At 45.2% G+C, this 19433-nt stretch overlaps 1 protein-coding gene across 2 annotated transcripts in view; it reads right to left on the bottom strand.

The window, feature by feature from the left end:
• whrna (whirlin a) overlaps nucleotides 1–19433 on the bottom strand; it is an 85482-nt gene that overhangs the window by 7808 nt on the left and 58241 nt on the right. For both annotated transcript variants that reach the window (XM_034603251.1, XM_034603250.1), the window contains exons 4-8: nucleotides 16865–17073; nucleotides 14299–14335; nucleotides 4633–4845; nucleotides 3074–3295; nucleotides 765–839 (exon numbers count right to left, since the gene is read on the bottom strand). In XM_034603251.1, coding sequence (XP_034459142.1) covers nucleotides 765–839; nucleotides 3074–3295; nucleotides 4633–4845; nucleotides 14299–14335; nucleotides 16865–17073 — 756 coding nt within the window. The remainder of the gene's footprint in view (nucleotides 1–764; nucleotides 840–3073; nucleotides 3296–4632; nucleotides 4846–14298; nucleotides 14336–16864; nucleotides 17074–19433) is intronic.

Consider the following 19433-nt stretch of genomic DNA (forward strand, 5'->3'; position numbering starts at 1 on the left):
GCTGAAACATTCGCGTACGTGTGACCGGGTCCTGATGGTTTGTTTTGATGCACTATGCATTATGCACATTTTAAATCAATGTTCAAACCCAGTTTTCATACAGTTTCCTCATCATTCTCTCCCACACGGCTGCATCACACACATATTGAACCACTCCACCAGTTTGAGTGATAATACCAGTTGAAACAGTTGAAAACCCTTTAAAACATCCGAACACCTGCTGGTTCACCTGAATCCTGCGTTTCCAGGTCAAAATGCAGGAAACTCAAAACCGAACAGTGGGATGAACAAACACTGAGACATGAGCGGAGACATAAAATGAGCATGAAAGAAACATTTTTACCAAAGGAAAAAAATAAGGTATGATTTGGGTGGCAGACTAAAAGCTTCCTCCGTGAACTTCCTCTCGCCTGCTGCTGCTCGGAATAAACAAATGAGATCTCTTGATGTCGCTTGTTGCTTTGGAAACCGGAGTCGCCCTGCGAACTATTGGATTTTTTTTGTAACCTACGGTGCAAAAGTGAGGTGGCATCTAATGATCTGCTCTCCTCTTCCCACAGAAGAAAGAAACAGAAGAAGAAACCCTCCCTTCACTCTGCCTGGTGCAAACTCTACCTCAGGGTAAAATACAAATCCTGCAGGTTCTCCGTGTCTCGAGTACGTCTGTCTCGGATTTGTCTTTTTTAACATATTCCTCCCCCCCCCTCATCAATTCTCTCCCCCGTTGTCTTTATCCGGCCAAAGCAGCGGCCGGCCGAGCTCACCAGAGAGACGTCGGTCAGCAGAGTGTTCAGACTCTCCGGGGGATCCTTCCCATTAGTCTCTACCACGCTGTCGTTCTATAGGAGACGCAGGAGAGAAGCAGAGGAAGAGGAAGAGGAGGCGAAGTGAAGAGGGGGAGACGGCGAGGAAAGACAGAGAAACAGAGGAGGGGGAGGAAGCAGAGAGATATTACAGTGAGCAGATGTTGCACACAGATGTGCGTTTATCCCAGAACAAATGCCAAATGAGATCTGGTTGATATTCTACGTCCTCGTCAGATGAGAAAAGACGTCAATATCAAACTCAAAGTCCACAGGTAAGGCAAGCAAATACACAAAGACACACACAAACAAACACAAACACACACACTCGGCTAGCAGGTCTTCAAAACACACATGCTGAGAAATCGATTCAGCATCATCAGCTCAGTTCAAAGTAGGATTTGGCAGCTCGGTCCCACCGAGGCAGATCTCTGAGGGGGGGGGGCAAGTTCAGAGAAACATCGCCCTGGATTAAAATCTGTCGCTAAAGCAAAAACAAAAAAACAATCACTTCAGCTTAATTACCCCTCGTAGCTGCACGGGGAGCAATTACAGACAGTTTAGTTATCAGCAGAGTTCATCAAGTGTTTAACACGTGCACACGCCGCTCTGCACAGTGAGCAATCAGAGCGTGTGTGTGTGTGTGTGTGTGTGTGCACGTGCGGGTGTGTGGGAGTATTACTCAAGTTTCAAGACAGTCACATTGTGGTGATTTGTCTTCATGATGGAGTCAAATAACAAGTCCCCATAATGTTAATAATTAAGTTTCAAGGTGTCGACATGTTAAGGTTTAAGTTAGTTAAGTAGAAACTATGGTTAAGGTAAGGGATAAGGTTTTGGTTTGGCTGTCCACAATTAATGGAAGTTCATGCAAACCCATGTGTGTGTGTGTGTGTGTGTGTGTGTGTGTGTGTGTGTGTGTGTGTGTGTGTGTGTGTGTGTGTGTGTGTAAATAATATTTTTGAACATAAATGAACATAAATACTTTTTATTTATTTTATTTTACTAATTAAAAAAAAAAAAACACCCAGATTTTGGTCCATTTAACCAAAGTTAAGTAAACAAGGCTCTTTCTTGATTAAGCACAGTGCAGATAATCAGTCAGTAATAAAACTGGAGAGGAATAATAATAATAGAGTAAATGCAAATGAGCCTGAAATGTATTATTTTCCGGGCAACATTCTTGCAACAGCAGATGTTAAATACAGACGAGGCATTTTCAAGAAATATATTTAAATTCAAACAAAGTTTTCTGGATACAAATTGCTCGGGATAAAACCGCCCAGCTGCTGTTGTGACTGTGATCTGTTCTCCCTGTGACTGTGATCTCACCCCCGACACAGTGGAACATCCAGATCTGCAGAGAAGGGACGAGTGCGAGAGGTCGTAACAACACAACAAGTGTTTCTGAATTCTTAACACCTCAGACTGCGGAGTGACTCATCGCTTTCTGGAGAAGCACAACTGCTCCTTTCAATGTGAAAAATAAGAAAAATAAGAAGGAAGAAAAAAAACAACAACACTCCAAACAAAGTCACGGCAAAAAACACAAACCAAGGACTGAGGTAAAGTGTGTGTGTGTGTGTGTGTGTGTGTGTGTGTGTGTGTGTGTGTGTGTGTGTGTGTGTGTGTGTGTGTGTGTGTGTGTGTGTGTGTGTGTGTGTGTGTGTGTACGTGTTACACAACTGCCCACAGTTAACAGCTCTTTGCTCTCGTGTGCAGGTTTGTGTTTGGAAAGCACTCAGCGATTCCTACCTCCATCATATCTATGAGCCAGAGCAGTCTTTCCTACAAAGGGGGAGACGAGGGGGGGGGAAGGGAGTTTTTTTTGGGGGGTGGGGTGTGTGAGGTGGAACAAAAACACAAACCCATCAAACATCAGCCGCCTTTTCAATCTGAACAGGAAGGCAGTGAAACGTAACGTGGTTCAGCCCGAGGAAGTCCACACGGAGAGAGAGAGAAAGATCTTTCCTGCAGCAGAATCTGCTATAACCCATGAAAACACACCACACTGGCCTCGTTCTCCTTCTAACACACACACACACACACACACACACACACACAGCCAAGGAGGGAAAGGACGAAAAAGCCAAGAAGTCGAGAGAAAGGGAGCCAGAGCAGAAAACAGCAGCACTCAGGTGCACCCATTTGCACCAGGTTAAACTGTTGCTGCACCTTCATGCGGAAAATGTGAGGAAAATGAATCTCAAACAGAGCGAGAGGTAAAGACAAGTGATGAGGAGTCACCGGGATGAATTAAAAGGCCGTACCCGTGCAGAGCTGAGGGTGGTGTTGGTCATGAAGCTGGCGGAGGACGAGTTCAGGGTGTCGGGGTACGACACCATGGACAGGGAGTCGGGCTGCAGGGCCGTCGCTCCGGCTTTGCCCTGCCGCGCCTTCAGGGCCTGGATCTCCCGGCGCAGCACCATCCCGTCGAAACACTCCAGGTCCTGCGGGGCGACCAGACCTCGCACCTCGGACAGCAGAGAGAACTGAGTGGGGGGGGGGAGAGACCTTTAAAACCAGGGTGGAGTCGAGGTTTAAACTCTTTAGACCTTATTCTGATCTGATCAGGGCCGTAAACTTATTTCTTCTTAATAAAATGTTGGTTTAATCCTTCACTTATCTCTATAAACAGATTCTTCATGTGAAGGTGAAGATTTAAATTGATCTGAATTCATTTAAGATAAATAATGATAATATCATAGTATTATACAATTGTTTTAGTTTAATCTTGCGTAACTTAACTATTTTTAATTATTTTGAATTACTTCTACAAGGAAATGGTTCTGCATTTACTCTGCATACACTTTATATTTATTATAACATACTTTAGAGTGTGTACAGTACTGGATATATACACTTATATTTTTTAGTCTCTATTGTTATATTCTCTCTACTCTATTATGTACTGTTGTACTTTTATCTTGGAGCAAGCCGGTACAATAATTTCCTCTGGGATTTGCAAAAGTCTTTTCTTATCTCATCGCTTCTTGGCCGTTGCCCCAGAGGCTAATTCGTCGATAGCTGATGGGCTCAGAGACGGATCCTTTATAAACCTGGATTAAATTGAACTTTCATCACGACCGAACTGACAAGTTACTGAGAAGTTTGAACTTAAATAACGTCCGAGACACTGGAGCCACTATCACTGCTTTTCAGAGTTCTCTATTTGAATCTCATTTTCCTCGATCATAACAGTTGTTCTTCAAAGAGGAGAAACGAGGCAGTTTAAACTTTACAACCTCATCATCAAACTCCTTTTGTGTGAGAAACAGTTTAACATCTTTTTCTTTTCTCTTTAGAAGTGCGACAGTTAACAGAAGAAGTGGGGAAGGTTCTATTTATGACCTTTTGTCATAAATCTGCAGAACCATGCGTTCTGTGTTTTATGGTGACTTGAAGAACAACTTTGGTTTGACTCATTAAACGGAGTAGGTTGGAAGGATCTAAATTTAAATGACACAAAATAAATTTAAATGATCCTGATCCAACTCTGATTTTAGATGAACTACTGCCGAACTAAACCAGGAACAGTCAATCCTGCTCGAGGCAGCTGTGCTCCGGAGAAACTGGAAAATAAAAAGCTTTGGATTTATTGTCTTTTTATAAGGTGAACTACAGCAGACAGACCGAGAGACTTTCAGGCGGCTGAGGCGGAAGGAAAAACAAAACCCAACTGTGAGCAATCGACAGAAAGACTCGAGAATCATCAATTCAGAGCTCGAAGCAAATCACACGCACACACACAAACTGTACACACACAGATTCCTGCAAAGAAAAATCAATTCCCTCATCCTCCTTTTTCTGTCTCGGACAAACTTCTTACTTTGGCGTGAGTGTTGAGGAGCTCGAACAACGCCATGACCAGCTGCTCGGCGCCGATGTGCCCGTCCCGGTACTCCTCCACGTAGTACACCATGGTCTGCCGCTCCACCTCCGTCAGCAGGTGGCGTGCCTGCTCCTCCAGCATGGCCCGGGACTGGTTCACCAGGCTGGACAGGGTCACCTGCGAGCCCGCCACGCCCTTATAAAACCCGGGCTGACGAAAGACGGGAGACCAGGACAGAAAGAAAGACAAGAGATGGAGACGTTAAGGGACTTTTACTGCTGATTCAGATTTCTTATTTACGAGGTTTCTTTTTAGGACGTGATGAAGAGAGGAATAACGTGAAGAGGTCGAGAGCAGGCGAGGGAGAGGAGCTGCAGCGGCGGTAAAATGGGATAAGACGATGTTTTAGACGAGGGAAAATGAGGATGATGGTGGGAAGGAGGGATTCAAAATGAGAAGAGGATGAAGAGGGGAATAAGAGATGGATAACAGGAGGAAGAGGAAGGTTCGCACATTTAATTTCCACATACAGGAGACAGCGGAACACGTTGTGATGGATATATACGAATAAAAGTTGACATTTGATTTGATTTGAAATATTCCATATTTACCAGAGCCTGTAAGATTTATCAGTCGGCCAATAACAACGTCCGATTTGACCTTTCGAATGCATATTTGTATGTGCATCTATGTTTATATTTCAAACAAACATTCATTCTCTATATTAAAGTTCTATATAGTTGGTTGTACTTGTGTTTTCTTTTTATTGAGTTATTTCCGACTCCCGATCGAAACAGCAATTTGCTTTTGCCCGTAAGGTCCAAGATTAGTTGGCAAGGGGAACATCTGGACAGACACTAACTCAGGTGCAGAGGTGCAGTGTCCAGTTTGAGACGAGGCCCAGAGGTGGAGGGGGAGCCGGGGGCGGAGGGTGGAGGGAGGAGACAAAGGAAAGTGGACAGAAACAGAACAGGATCATAAATTACGCCCACATGCAGTGAACCAAGCATCAGTCTTTTAATCCCAGGTGTATAAGTGATCGGGCTTCTTCCTGCTGCCGCACCTTCACCCGTCATCATTAGTGCCGAGCGGCGCCGACACCACATCGTGCAGCAGGAAACAAACCGTTCACACATGTCGGAGGTTTTTGTTTCTTTGCCAAATCACACGAACGACTCTTCAGAAACTGTCCATATCACTTTCTCTATCCACATTTGATCCTTTCTCTTCTCTCGCTCCTCTCGTTTATCTGCTCGTTAGCACGCCGCTCGTCTCTAATTAACTCCTTAATCAAAGACACCACTTCAAAGTCACCGCTGCGGGGGGGGGGGGGGGGGGGGGCTCCGTGTCTGCCTGCGTTCACGAGAAGCGGAAACAGGAGGAAGAAAGAGGACGTCGTCTTCCTCAGCCCCGCCTCCCCTCTTAGCCTTCACCTCGTCCTCAGCTCTTCGTCGTGGCCCTCGTCCGACTGCATTATCGACGGTAGTTGTTCCAGCTGTTAAATGCCCAAGGTGAACTGTGGTGCTACCCAGCTCGCATCCTAATCGCCCCAGTTCCTTCCAGGAGAGTTTCACCGATGCATCCGTGTGTGTGGGGGGGGCACCGGGCACGTGAGCTGGTCGCTCTGTCTCTCGCTGTCATATTAGAGGGCAGATTGACACTTGAGGGAGTTAATGAAATCGGTCGTCACTCAACTGGAGAGGAACACCTGCAGCCTCCTGCTAATGAGGTCTGAAGACGAGCGGAGGCCATTTCACTGTAGCACCAGGATTTTGCCGATTCCAGATGTTGAACTCGGCCAAAAGCTCGGAGTTCAGGAGTTCAGTTTTTCAAATACCAGATAAAGTGATTGGCCCTTTTATCCCGGCCACCGACAAACAACAGCCACGGCCGTCGACATCCAATCGATAAAGAGCAAATCAGATAAAGCCGAATCAAAAAACCGGCCGCGTTCGGACCTGGAAATGTCACGAGCTCTATCTCTGCCACGGCTTGACTCGATTTAACCAAACAGAAGCTGAGATGAAGTTAAAAAGGCGTTTTTCCCAATAGATAGAAAGCTGTTCTCCCCTGTGTTGTGTTGACTTACACTTCCATTAGCCTCAGCTTTAACTCCTGGAACACACGGACCTGCTTCCCTCTGCTGCCCTGAGGGTCACACAGCGCACCGGGCCACACACACACTGGTGCTGCTCCTTCAGTGAAGTCACATATTGTTCCTCACAACACCAGACGACAGTATTCCAACTTATTCTGAATAAGACACGATTTTAATTGTGATGTTTACACGAGTTGCTTCATGTGTTGACGTTTTCCTGTTTACATGTTTCAGAGCATAGACATAGATTAGGGTTTTCTACTTGTTTACACTCAAACCCAGGTCACGTGTCGTCAAGCAGTTGGAAACCGTCGTATGTCGGATTGTATAATGTGATTACATTGATTATTTCTTATTCCAAATATGACCTTATTCGGGTTAAGGTCGTCAGAAAATGTCGTTTACACGCCATCGTCTTATTCCGACTAGTCTTATTTTACCAGCCTCATGTTTATTGTGCAAAGTGAAACATATTCTCTACGTATTTCTGCTTTGCCCCCTGTGCTACACTGATAATGATTCAGATAATGAGTCATCAACAAATGCTGAGGCACCTGAACAGACCGGTGCAACACTAATCACAGAAAGTGCCCAGAGGGTCTTTGTGTGTTTGTTTCTAATCTTTCTTGCCAAAGTGAAGTTTCCCCTTTTTATTTCTCGCCTCCCTGCTCTCGGCCTGCGTTCGCAGCTTAAGCCCTTTTCTCAGAAAATATAAAAACAGGATTGTGGAAAAATCACAAGAGGAAAAAAGAAGCCGAACAAATGCTGTAAAAAATGGATTGAGGCACAGATTGGGTTTAACCTCACTGGGCAGATCTTGATATTGGGACCTGAGGAGGAACACATCTGTCGTGTTGTTCAGAACCACTGACTTACACATTCCAACCACAGACACATTCACTGCTCCACTGGCTCGGTGCACGATGACGCCGGCAGGTTACCTCAAACATTACGAGACACGACGCTGCTCGTCAAGGTGAAGAAACGAGAGCTCGTCTCTGACTACAGAGGGATCAGGTGGTTCACTCACGTCCCCTTCTGCATAGAGGGAATAAATGTCAAGGACGCTGGCACATAAATTAAATATTTTACATATTAATAATTAAATATTTCATTAACAAACACAAAAAGGACAACCTCTGCACAACATTTGATTTGCTACACAAAGTTTCGATGCGTGCAAACATATATTTCATCGCAATCCATCATAGTGGTGAGTCAACTGATCCCAGACTAACAAAAACCATCAGCCAAGCCAGTATCACGACTGGAAACTGGAGTTACAGAGGAGGAGGAGGAACCAGGACATTTACTGTGGCCTACTTTGGACCAAATTTAGTTTTCAAAATAAAATATGAACTGAAATGACAACATTGGAGTTTGAAGACTCAGGAAAGTCTGAACGAGACCAAACACTCATCTTGTTAAAGTGACAAAGCTGCTGCTGCTGCTGCTGCTGCTGCTGCTGCTGCTGCTCGGGGGACGTGGACCAACGTCTCTTTAGACACTAAACTTTCACAGGCTTCATAAATCGTCATCACACTCACTGTCATAAATTTTTATAAAGTATTTATACTGCTCCTCAGCTCTCTGCAACAGCTGACGTGCTTTCTTCTCTTTGTTTACTCTGAAGGGTGTGTGTGTGTGTGTGTGTGTGTGTGTGTGTGTGTGTGTGTGTGTGTGTGTGTGTGTGTGTGTGTGTGTTTGGACGGTTGCTGCAGTTTTATTGGTTCCATCAGTGTGCATCACTGCGGAGGAAGTGCAGCTCCAAAAGTTAAAGCTCTGTAATCTTCCCACCATGATTGGTGAAAATCCCTCCGTGTGTGTACACAAACACGCATGCACGCACACAAACACACACACACACACACACACAAACACACACGCACACTCAGCTATGACTGACACTCTGTATATTTTCTTTAACGCAGCCTCAACCTTTCGATGTAATGCAGGATGTTTTGGTTCTTTATTGCTTGTGCTGTTTAGTAAAACATCTGGAAACCTGTGTGCTAGCAGGTGGAGTCTTGGTTGAAAGGCCGAAGACTCTTTGAGAATCATATTTGCTGGATATCTAAAAGGGATTTTCTTTGAATGTAGAACATCCTACGCTTCAGCTTGAAGTTTTCAGTCTGGTGCAGCAGCTGGTTTTTCCTTTTTGAAGGAGTTCATCTTTTAATTGCTTTCTGGTTTCACAAGGAGCATTTCAAGCATCCATGTGTGTGATTACTTCAAGTGCCCTCGTATGCAAACATGGATGTCGTTGTTTCTCTTCCACTCTTTCCTTTCCTGTACCAAACCACATCCTTCCACCGAGTTCTGTAGTGATCCATCGGGTGTAGTCTGTGCATCATCTTGCCAACTGACCGACAAACTAACAACCACAGACATAACCTGCTTGACGGAGTTATATATAAACCGTGTTTGTCAGACAGAAGCAATATTTACCTTTGTTATTGGCAGTAACACAATTTGTCGTCTCTCAAACGACATTCACCCGTTGTAGAGCACAATGGATGATTGGGAGTTACCGTGTGACCTTTGCTTCATTAATTAGCTTAGTGGTCCGGGTTTGGCCTTTGGGGCTGCAATTGCAGGATGGAGGGAGGGAGGAGGGGCGTGATTGTGTAATTGTGTAAGTGTGTAAGCGTGTGTGTGTGTGTGTGTCCACAGGCACCAGTCGGCCGAGAGGTGACAGGAGGATGCAGAAAATCACGAGATGAACACAAACCTCCGCTGCTTGTTTAAGCGGCACAGTCACATCGTTCAGAGAGAGATTAATACTTATGGCGAGGACGTGTTGACACAGTGTGAGGTTCCCGGTGTGTGTCCACTCTGTGCGTCTCATGTGGAGGAGCCCCCCCCCCCCTCACTGTCGAGCCCTAAAGCCCTGCTGCTACATATCTGTCCAACTTAATGCCCCTCGCTCTCCTTTACTTCTGCTGTGTGTGTCTGTGTGTGTGTGTCTCTCCCACACACACACGGACACACGGACAGTATCATACAGTAGATGCACGTCGAACACAAGCACGATGCAGCAGACAATCCCCCCCCCGCTCGTCCTTTAGATGTCCTGGCTCGTTCTGAGCTTGCACATTTCTTTATTTCCTCCACCTTGGTTTCTGAGAGATCTCTTCTGATAAAGCTGCTCTGGCGTTGAGCGATGGCTGCAACAAAACAGGGTTACGTCTTTTTTATTATAAACGGCATCTAAAAAAAATCGGTATTCCATCGCATGCAAAGGGGTTGAGGTCGGACGAGGCCGAGTTCTTTCCCCTACAGTGAGATAACTTTAGCTGCGTGCCAGTTCAGAGACGGTCTGGTCAACGTAAGCATTTTCTGCGATTTACGTCAGCAGCTCGTCCTTAACGCTGTCGTCCAGCCGGAGAGTTTTAAAGCCCCTTGGTGCCATTAGCTGTTTGGATGAGTTAGGAACATTTAAAAGAAAACAGTTTGTCAATGAAAAGCAATGAATCCAGCCGTCGGAGCCTTTGTTGTTGTTCAGGGGAACGAAAGGACGTGTTTCAAAGGAACATTTGTAAATGGGACAGTCGAGCTGTGAGGGAATCTGCTTTTAAAAGCAGCCGCTGAATTGAGACACGGTTCAGGTCTGTATGTTCATGTCAGAAGACGCACGGATCTTACGCATTCTGCATTTTGTGTAGGAAGAATTAAGAAATAACCACACAATTTAGTATGTGGTATCAGAGGTATCTCCTTGGTAACACAACTAAAAAAACTGAACCACAAACTCAAGATTCTGACGAGTGTTCAACAAAAAGTGAGTTCAGGCTCGACACCATCGCTCAGAACTACAAGGGTCGATAGTTACGGCAGCAACAACAAGCTTCTCATGTGGAAACGCATGAAACTACAGAGTTTACATCCAAAGGCTTCATCGAGGTCAGTCTGTAGGACAAAGGGTTTGAAATGGACACACAGCGTGATTCCAAGAATATCCTTCAGCTGACACTTTAATAACAGTCGCCAAACAGAAGCACCACATGAGCCGGAGGAATGAAACGATGCAGCGGACAGAGAACGATAGTTTACAGATATCGACGCTGCCACAAATGGACAGAGGAGGACAGAAAAGCCACACAGGTACAGGGATTCAAACCGAGAACCTTCTTGCTGTGATGCAACAGTGCTAACTGCTATAAAGTATTTTTTATTAAATTACCTTTTTCCTTGATGTTTTAATGTCTGTTCTGTTTGTAAGAACTTTAAGCAGCTGGTGAAATCAAATCCAGAGTTAAGTTAAAACTTTACTTTTTCCCCTTTTAATTAAAAATTCAACTTGAATTATTTTGTTAATAGTTGATTCCCCCTCTCGGTGTTAATGACTGATATATAAATACCCCCCCTCCCAGAAGCAATTAGAGCTATTTTCAATTAAACAGCCGAATTGCTGCAAATGCAGTGGTAAAGTTTTAAAATTGTTTAATTAAAGTTCTATGGATGTGACTTTAACAACAGAACAAAGAGCCCGACGGGCAGAGACCCTGTGAGGTTCGTGATTTGTTCTCCTGAATAGAAATTCATTTGAAAAACAAACTCCCCTCAGATTACTCTCACAAATCAAACGCTGGCCACTTTGAAAATCAGAGAAGAAAGAAAATCTTACAAACACAAGCGCTGAGGCTCATGACAGTGATTCTCTGTGAGCGTGTCTTACAAAAGGTTATTGATCCTCGGCTCAACGAGGATAGAAGCAAACAGCAGGAATGTAAGAATACATGTGTTTCTCTGCAGTCATCACAAATGGGAAATGTCGTGATATCTGTGCATCTCTGGATCTTATTTCTTTGCATGGATCTCCTGCTGATTGTGTGCATGTGTGGCTTTAATGCACAAACAGTTTTTTTAAATGCAGTTTTGAGGTATTTTTCCAGTTGCATCTGGAGACACACACCAGTCATATTGCTTCTACATCAAAGGGGAGGATTGGGACCTTTGTCACGTCGCCTCGATTTCACACCGAACTGTGGAATTAAGTGGAAAAGCCAAACAAACAAAGCATTCCCCATAAAAAATGGTGCAGGTCCGAATCTGCACGGATTTAACCAAATAATGTTTTAAAGGAGAAGTTTCAGCAGGACCAGTATTTCTGACCATCTTTCCAGTCTTTGGCCTCTTTACAGTGTTAAATCCAGTCCCAGCTCAACCGCTGCAATGTGTCCCCGCTCACAGTTCATCACAAAGAGCTGCACTTACATTATTTATGGGCACACACACACACACCGGATAAGAGACTGGATTGGGAGGCGAGTGTCCTGCAAATCCCCGGAGAGGACGAAGGTGACCAGCGGGTGATGGTGATAAATTCTCGGGGCTGAACAGTGGCGGCTGCTGGAGAGCGGAGGCATCTCCTCACACACGAGCACCACGCAGCCACAAGAGCCTGCGACGCTGCGACGCGCTGCAGAAACCCACAGATGATATTATCCATGCACGTGATGTGGAAGCTGCAAAGCTCCGACCGGCACCACTCGTATCGCAGTGCGAGCATTAGTGGGAGAATTTAATGAAATCTGTCCTCAACAGAAAAATGTCAGCATTGATCTTAAAGTCAAATGCCTTTAAATTATATATAATTACTTTTTCCCTCTTGTGGTCGTGCAATTAGTTTCTGCTGTCGAGTGGAAGAGGCATGGCGTCGTTGTGCCGCCGCATATTTTTCACTTTCACTTCGAGCAGTATTGAACGTCAGCTCTGTCGGAGTCGGTCTGTGTGGACTTTGCATGTCTGAAGGGGTTTTCTAGATTGTCCATAGGTGTGAATGTGAATAGTTGTTTGTCTCTGTGTGCTGCCCCTGCAATACGCTGGCATACATCCAGGCTGGACCCCGCCTCAAGTCCCCCTGCAACCCTTAAAGGATCAGCCTTATACATAAATGCATGGATGGACTTCAAGGTGCAGCTGGATTACAAATAAAACTCAAAGCAGAAACTCAACAGGACGTGAACTGATGGATGCAACTTGCCCTGAGAACAGAGACTCAGGGTGAGGGAGTTGGAATAAAAGAAGAAACATTCACCTTATTCCAAGTCAGTGAACCATCAAATTCATTTTCAAGATGATATTTTAAAAGGTAGAAAAAAGTTGCACCAAGTAGTAGAAACTTTAAAATTAACCGCAATTCCTCCTCAGTGCTGGGAGGCTGTGATAAATGACCTCTTTGGTCAGTGTGGCACATAGAAAGCAGTTGTTTCGGTGAGTGGACGGATTTGGCAACAGTCCTGCAGTGAAAAACTCTGCAACGTTTCTCAATGTTGAGTTTATTCCTGCAGAATTACTCTGTTATCTCCCAGCTTGTGATTAGATAGAAGTCCCCCCCCCCCCCAACACAATCCATCTTAGTTTCTGTGTCTGAAAAGGGCACCTTTGCCGAAGAGGGCAGGTAATCACAGCCACCGCTGTGCACGCCGGTGGCGGCGCTACGCGGACCAACAGGTTTAAAACTACGCCGTTAAATTACCTTTAAACCCTCTTTGGCTTCCACTCTGGAGGAAATGTGTGTTCCCTTCTTTTCAAAGTGCCTCCCACTTACATCTTCATTCACACTGATTTCCTTTACAGTGTGTTGCAACTTCCGTAATGAACAGCGAGCGCTCCCTTTCACCTTCCTCCCATCACACCCCCCCTCCCCTGTCTCCCTCGCCATCAGCTGCTGTCTCTTCCAACTTCCTTCCTCTTACTTCCTCGTTGCAACGCGCTCCCGCCTGCTTCAAAGTCACAGTCAAAGTCAACGGTGAAGACAATGGAAGTGCGCTGGCTGGTGACAGCTGTAACAGGCCCGTCTTTGAAGATGTGTTTAAAAACCTTTGGCTACATCCACACTCATACATCTTCATTATCTCTGTCCACACGAGCATCTCGGCTCCTTACAAGTTTTAATCCTCCAAACTAAAGCTCAATTCATGCTTCTGCGTCGATACACCGTACCCTGACGTGCAGCTCCCCAAAAATGAAACTACGCGTCGAGGTGACGCAGACCACAAGAGCTGTGATTGGTCAGCTTGGTAGCTTCAAATTTCTGGCAGATAGTATCTCCAGAATCTCCTGCTTGGCCTCGATCGGTATAAAGGTCGTACAGTCCATCTCCTCTGGGGCTTTAGAGTCTCATGTTGAATAGAGATCTCTGCAGTCAGCTCACACACCTGAGAGTCACAGACGATATGAGACGTAAGAGACTCGTCTCAGAACAAAACGAACCGATGCACCTCTGTGTTACGCCCCAAAATTCAAATCACTGCAGCAGCAGCTTCCTCTGCTGTCGGCCGGAGTCATTAGCATATCTGAACGGTTTGACAGTCCGGTCAGGAGCAACTGAAACCACAACACCAGCTGGGCACCACATTGTTCACTGACGTATAATTACAGTGCAGGTTTTCTCCTTCAGCAGAGAAAAGCAGCCAATTCTTAGATTCAAAGAGCCGAAGCCCAAAAGTTATCAATGAGCTCTTTGATGAATCCGGTGTCTGAGACGTCGACGTAACCACGACGACGAACATTGACAATAAAACAGGCAGAGTTACTTCCATTGTGTCCGTTAATCTCACCTTTCCTGCTGCAGAGGCTCCTTGGTCCACTGAGAACCTGCAGACACAAAAGAAAAGGAAAAATGTATTTAACAGTTGTCAAACAAATATTAAGGAAATACACAAATTATTGTCTAGTTAATACGCTGACACATGACCAGCCTACAAACTCCAGCAACATTCCTATTGTGTGTTTTGCTGTACATGAACAATATGCGTCTCCGGACTTTCTCTGGAGTTTCTCCTGTCGGCCCAGTAAAAAATAATAATATGAGAATATACAGCAGACCGTCTACGAGCGAGTGGGCGTGTTGACGACGTTTCTAACAATCGACACGCCCAAAAAAATGACAAAACAAAAAGAATACAAATATCTCAGGACTGAAAAGCGACGCTGCACACGTAGAGGATGCAGACGAAGACGTCAAGACAGCTTTTGGTGATGAGGGCCGACTCTGCAGTGTAATTACCACGTTAGGTTCGTGCCTTTGCCTGCTGCACCTCCTCAAACCTTACTGCTCCTGGGATTTCCCTCTCTGTTGAGTCCGAGCCACAGAATCTCCTGCTGCTTCGCTCGTATGTGAAAAACAACCTCCGGAGAATGTCCGGACTTTATTCTCCAGAGATCCCGTCTGAAAACGGCTTATATGTGACCTGCGTCTGACCCGTGACAATCCCACTTTACAGTTGAAGGTAAGAGGTTTGGATTGGATTACACTTTGCACTTACATACACCACAGCTTATTCATATTTTAGATCTGCCTGAAGCTTGGAAGGGAAAAGAGGATTGGAGATATCTTGACTGGCGGCTTCTCATCTCTCTGAGCATATTCCTCATTTATCACAGGCTGATTGATGCAGTGAATCTCTCAGATTTTAAATCTCCGTCATGTCTTTAATGATGCGGAGGAAACTGCTGCTCTTCTTTCACACGGACTGTGAAATGTGCGTTTCTTCCAGCGAGGCTTTTTAAATTAATTTAAAGCTCGGACACTGAAATGCATGATACCGACTTACAGCAGCACACACACTCGGTGAAGAAGGAGGTATTTCAAAACGTGCGTCATTTTGTTTTTATATTCCGGCCCGAGTGAATCGACTCCACCGGATGAATTTACATCCGAAGAAGTAATAGGCTCTAAATCCAAACCCATCCAGTTGATGCTACAAGTCAGAGTGTTGCCTTCAGGGGCCACAAATAATGACAAATATATAATTAAACCAGAGTCTGCAGCAGGACGCCTTGAACTCAGCACGCAGACCTGTCCAGGGATTCAAACCCAATTTGTCCCGTTGACTTTTAAGAGCATCTCAGCTGCTAATTCTCTTTTCTCAGTGAATTTTAAAATTCCCCTCGGCCATTACGGGGGTCTATCGATCAAAGCAACAATAAATTACCTAGTTTGATAAGGTTGTCAAGCAGCAAAGGATCATGGGATTTGTTACCTTGAACAAAATTGGATTTCTCTGGGATTCCACCTGCCCCCCCCCCCCCCCCCCCCGGTGTGTATTCCATATTACTACTTAAAATTTGGCAAAAAGTGACACAATTTATGAATGTGTGGACATTTATTTATGGAAGTTGTGTAACTCTATGCACTGAACGGGCTCAAGACACCGGGCTGAGAAGAGAAAGTGATTATTTCAGACACGGAGTCGGTTCTGGTTCATGTTCCAGTTTGACTTGCTCCTTTGCTTTTTCAGCTCTGTTTCATAAATAAAAATCCGTCTCTGCAGGAAACACGGTGATAACATGACAGGGCTTTTTCTCCTGGATTCTGCAGAACGGGATTGTTGATGTAAATACGGTTTTAAAGCCTCGTTCGGTTCAGAGACTCAGAAGAAGAATCACCGGCTCTGACTCGTCGGTTTGTTCCTTCGGGTGTTTTTGAGCTGATGAGAAAAACGAGTCCGGTGTTTACATCCGACTTTAATTTGGTTGTCGGGGATCACATCTACACATCTGATCACATAAGACGGTTAAAGACCGCGGCGTCGACTTTACTCCACGAGGGAGAAGACGTTGTTCTGAGGGTTCGACTCGTTATCTCTGTGAAGTGCATTAAAGGGTCAAGCTTCTGTTTTGTACAGCGACCGAGACGTCGCACGCTAGAGCCACAACACAACTGCAAAGCTCATAACACAACTGCAAAGGCTACACAACAACAAAAACCACAACACAACTACAAAACTCAAAACAAAACAACAAGAGTGACAGCCGCAAAAGATACACAACCACAAAAGCCACAACACAATCACAAGAGCCACACAACGGTAACACAACCACAACTAAAGTGAGCAATATAGGATGTTGAAAATAAAATGAGAAACGTTAATTTCTACTTTTCAAGTAACTGACTCGGCTTGTTGTCCACATCCGTTGTCGCTCATTTCCGTTGTGGTTTTGTTTAAATTCTGTGGCTGGTCGTTGTGTTGTGGATGTTTTAGTTGTGTTGTCACTTTTGCATTGATGTGTTTGTGTAAAACATGTAGGCCACCGTACTTTTGAGCCATAATATAATATGATAGAGTAGAAATGTGGAGTTTCCGGACTTGGTGCATGTTTTTGGTGCTGAATGAAACTCACCCTGCGACGCTGCTGTTGGCCGAACTCTCCCCGATCTGCGAGCTGGCGATCCACTTGGTCTCCCCCACCACCGTCCTGGCGTGCGGCAGGCGTCCCACGTCCTTCACCGTCATCATCAGGTGCCGCGACGACTTCAGGACCCTGACGGCCTCGTCGTGCGGGATGCTCAGGAAGCTGCGGCCGTTCACCTCCAGGATCTGGTCGCCCACCTGCAGGGAGGGGAGGGAACAGAAAGGCATGGCGGGTGGGGCTGAGCGAGGCGCCGAGGGGGGTGCGGGAAGAGGCTGTCACGTGCACGGGTTCGTGGATCGAGGGTTAGAGAAAGGAGATGTGACGGATGGAGGTGGTGGAGGTGTATAAAGACGATCAGGGATCAGAGCACGATAACAAAAAAAAGGCGGCGGGGTTTCTGGTTAAAAGCTCTGCCTCTCCCGGGCGAGACAGAGAACAGAAATAATTACACAAAGATTAAAGTCTCCTCTGCTCCCTGACAGGTTCAAGACCAGAGCTGTTTAATATGTAATTGAAAAACCGCATTTATATGTAATTTCATTCTATGGAGGGGCTGAGCCTGGAGGCAGCGGCAGAGAGTATAATGACTATATCCATACTAAATCCCACCTTGGAGGAGGTCAGCTGTCTGAGGTGTGTCGGAGAACCTCATCGTCACGAAGCTGGAACCAAACAGCTCGTCGGGTTTCCTGCTCCAACGAACGTCTGCCACTTCATTTCAATTACATGAGTTCAACGACTAGAACACGTTCTGACCATAATGTCAATGATAGAGGTGAGAATGACTGCTAATATCTATCTATCTATCTATCTATCTATCTATCTATCTATCTGTCCATCTGTCTCTCTATCCATCCATCTCTCTATCTGTCTATCTGTCTATCTTTATATCTATCCATCTATCTATCTATCTGTCTATATATTTATCAGTTCCAGAAATCTCCCTATCCTTGCTTCCATCATTCATCCATCTCTCAAACCATCCATCTGCCCATCCGTCCATCAATCCATCCATTAATTCCAAGAATCCAACTTTGTATATACCCATCCTTCTATCACTTCATCCCTCTCTCTATTCATCCTTCTCTCTAACCACCCGTACATGTATCTTTACATCATGTCTTATAAAATACGACCTAAACAGAAAGATGAGGATCAGAGCAGCAGAGTGAAAGTCACGGAGCAGAAACTGTTAAAACAAATAGTCCCAGAAATGTAAATAAATGTTCTGGGCAGAGAAACGCTCTCCGGTAGTTTGGTCACATTATTGCCTCACACACTGACACTATTAACCTAATTGTGTCGTAAATTAATCACAGCACCCCCCCCCCCACCTTTAAATGGCATTAATACAGCACTTTTCTGGTGCTAACGACCACTCAGCAGCACACAGTCGCTGATATCATCAATTCATTTGTGTGGCATTTACACTTCCTGTAGCGTTTAGCGCCTGAATGTCACTTCCTCCCTCTTTTGGTTTTATTCCACTTTAATATGGTGAAGCAAGAAAAACCCGACAGTCACTTAAATTCTCCCTCTGAGCGGCAGCCAATTCAAATCAGACGTCAAGGACGTTCGGAACCTCGTACGTTTCATTTATTGGGTGTTTTCCAACGACGTGCGGGCGACTCCACATCAGATCCGTCACCGCTAACGCTCAGCCGCACCTGAACCTGCCCCCCCCCCCCAGTGGCTCGGCGTGTGGTAATAATTAGCAGGTCCGTTCAATCGCATATATACGGGACACATAATCAAAGCTGCAGTCAATCAATCAACGCTAACAAGCTCCCTCAGCCGCCAGGACGAACACGGCGGTAAACACTTCTGTGTCAGGACGAGCGGGGAATCCTCGGGGATGAGAGACAGATTACAAGCTGTTTGTTCCAGCTGGTTTCATTACACAACACAGTCGATATTCTGTTTCTTGTGGTTTTTCACAGCCTCTGATAACCTTGAAGCTCAGTTCAGTGCGAGCTCAGATCTCAGCTTCACCAGGAAGTGTCGCAGGCTGTGAAGTGAACACGGAAGAAAAACAGACGATTACCTCCGCTGTGGTTTGATGGTAACAAATGAACTTTAATCATATTTAGGAGTGTTTGATTCCGATGGGGGGGCAAAATCCCAACGTGGCTTTTTCGTGGAGTCCAACTTTGGTGAACTCTGACCCAAGATATTCGCTTCACATTCATGTACGTGCTTGTAGAGTAGGATTCCGTCAGTGCTCTCCAAAACAAGCAGACACTGAAAGAGGTTGAAACGCTGAATGAAGCAGCTTCACGTTGTAAATTACCGTTTCTCTGACCCGACACATCAGGAGGGTTCGAGCTGATTTCCCTGATAACTTATGTTCTCATTTAATAGTTGGTGCTTTTATCCCAAGTGCCTTACAACTTAGGCACAATGAAGGAAAACCTTAAAGAAGTGTAACATCGAATTCAACATAAAATCCAGATATCTGATGTCCTAAATCCTTCACGCTGTTAACGGGGGGGTTGTGGTTATAAAGTTACAAGGTTATAAAAAGTGACTGGAAATTGTCTTTTATGTCCGTCTGACA

Source organism: Hippoglossus hippoglossus, chromosome 12 (genome assembly GCF_009819705.1).
Source record: "Hippoglossus hippoglossus isolate fHipHip1 chromosome 12, fHipHip1.pri, whole genome shotgun sequence".
Classification (NCBI taxonomy): Eukaryota; Metazoa; Chordata; class Actinopteri; order Pleuronectiformes; family Pleuronectidae; genus Hippoglossus; species Hippoglossus hippoglossus.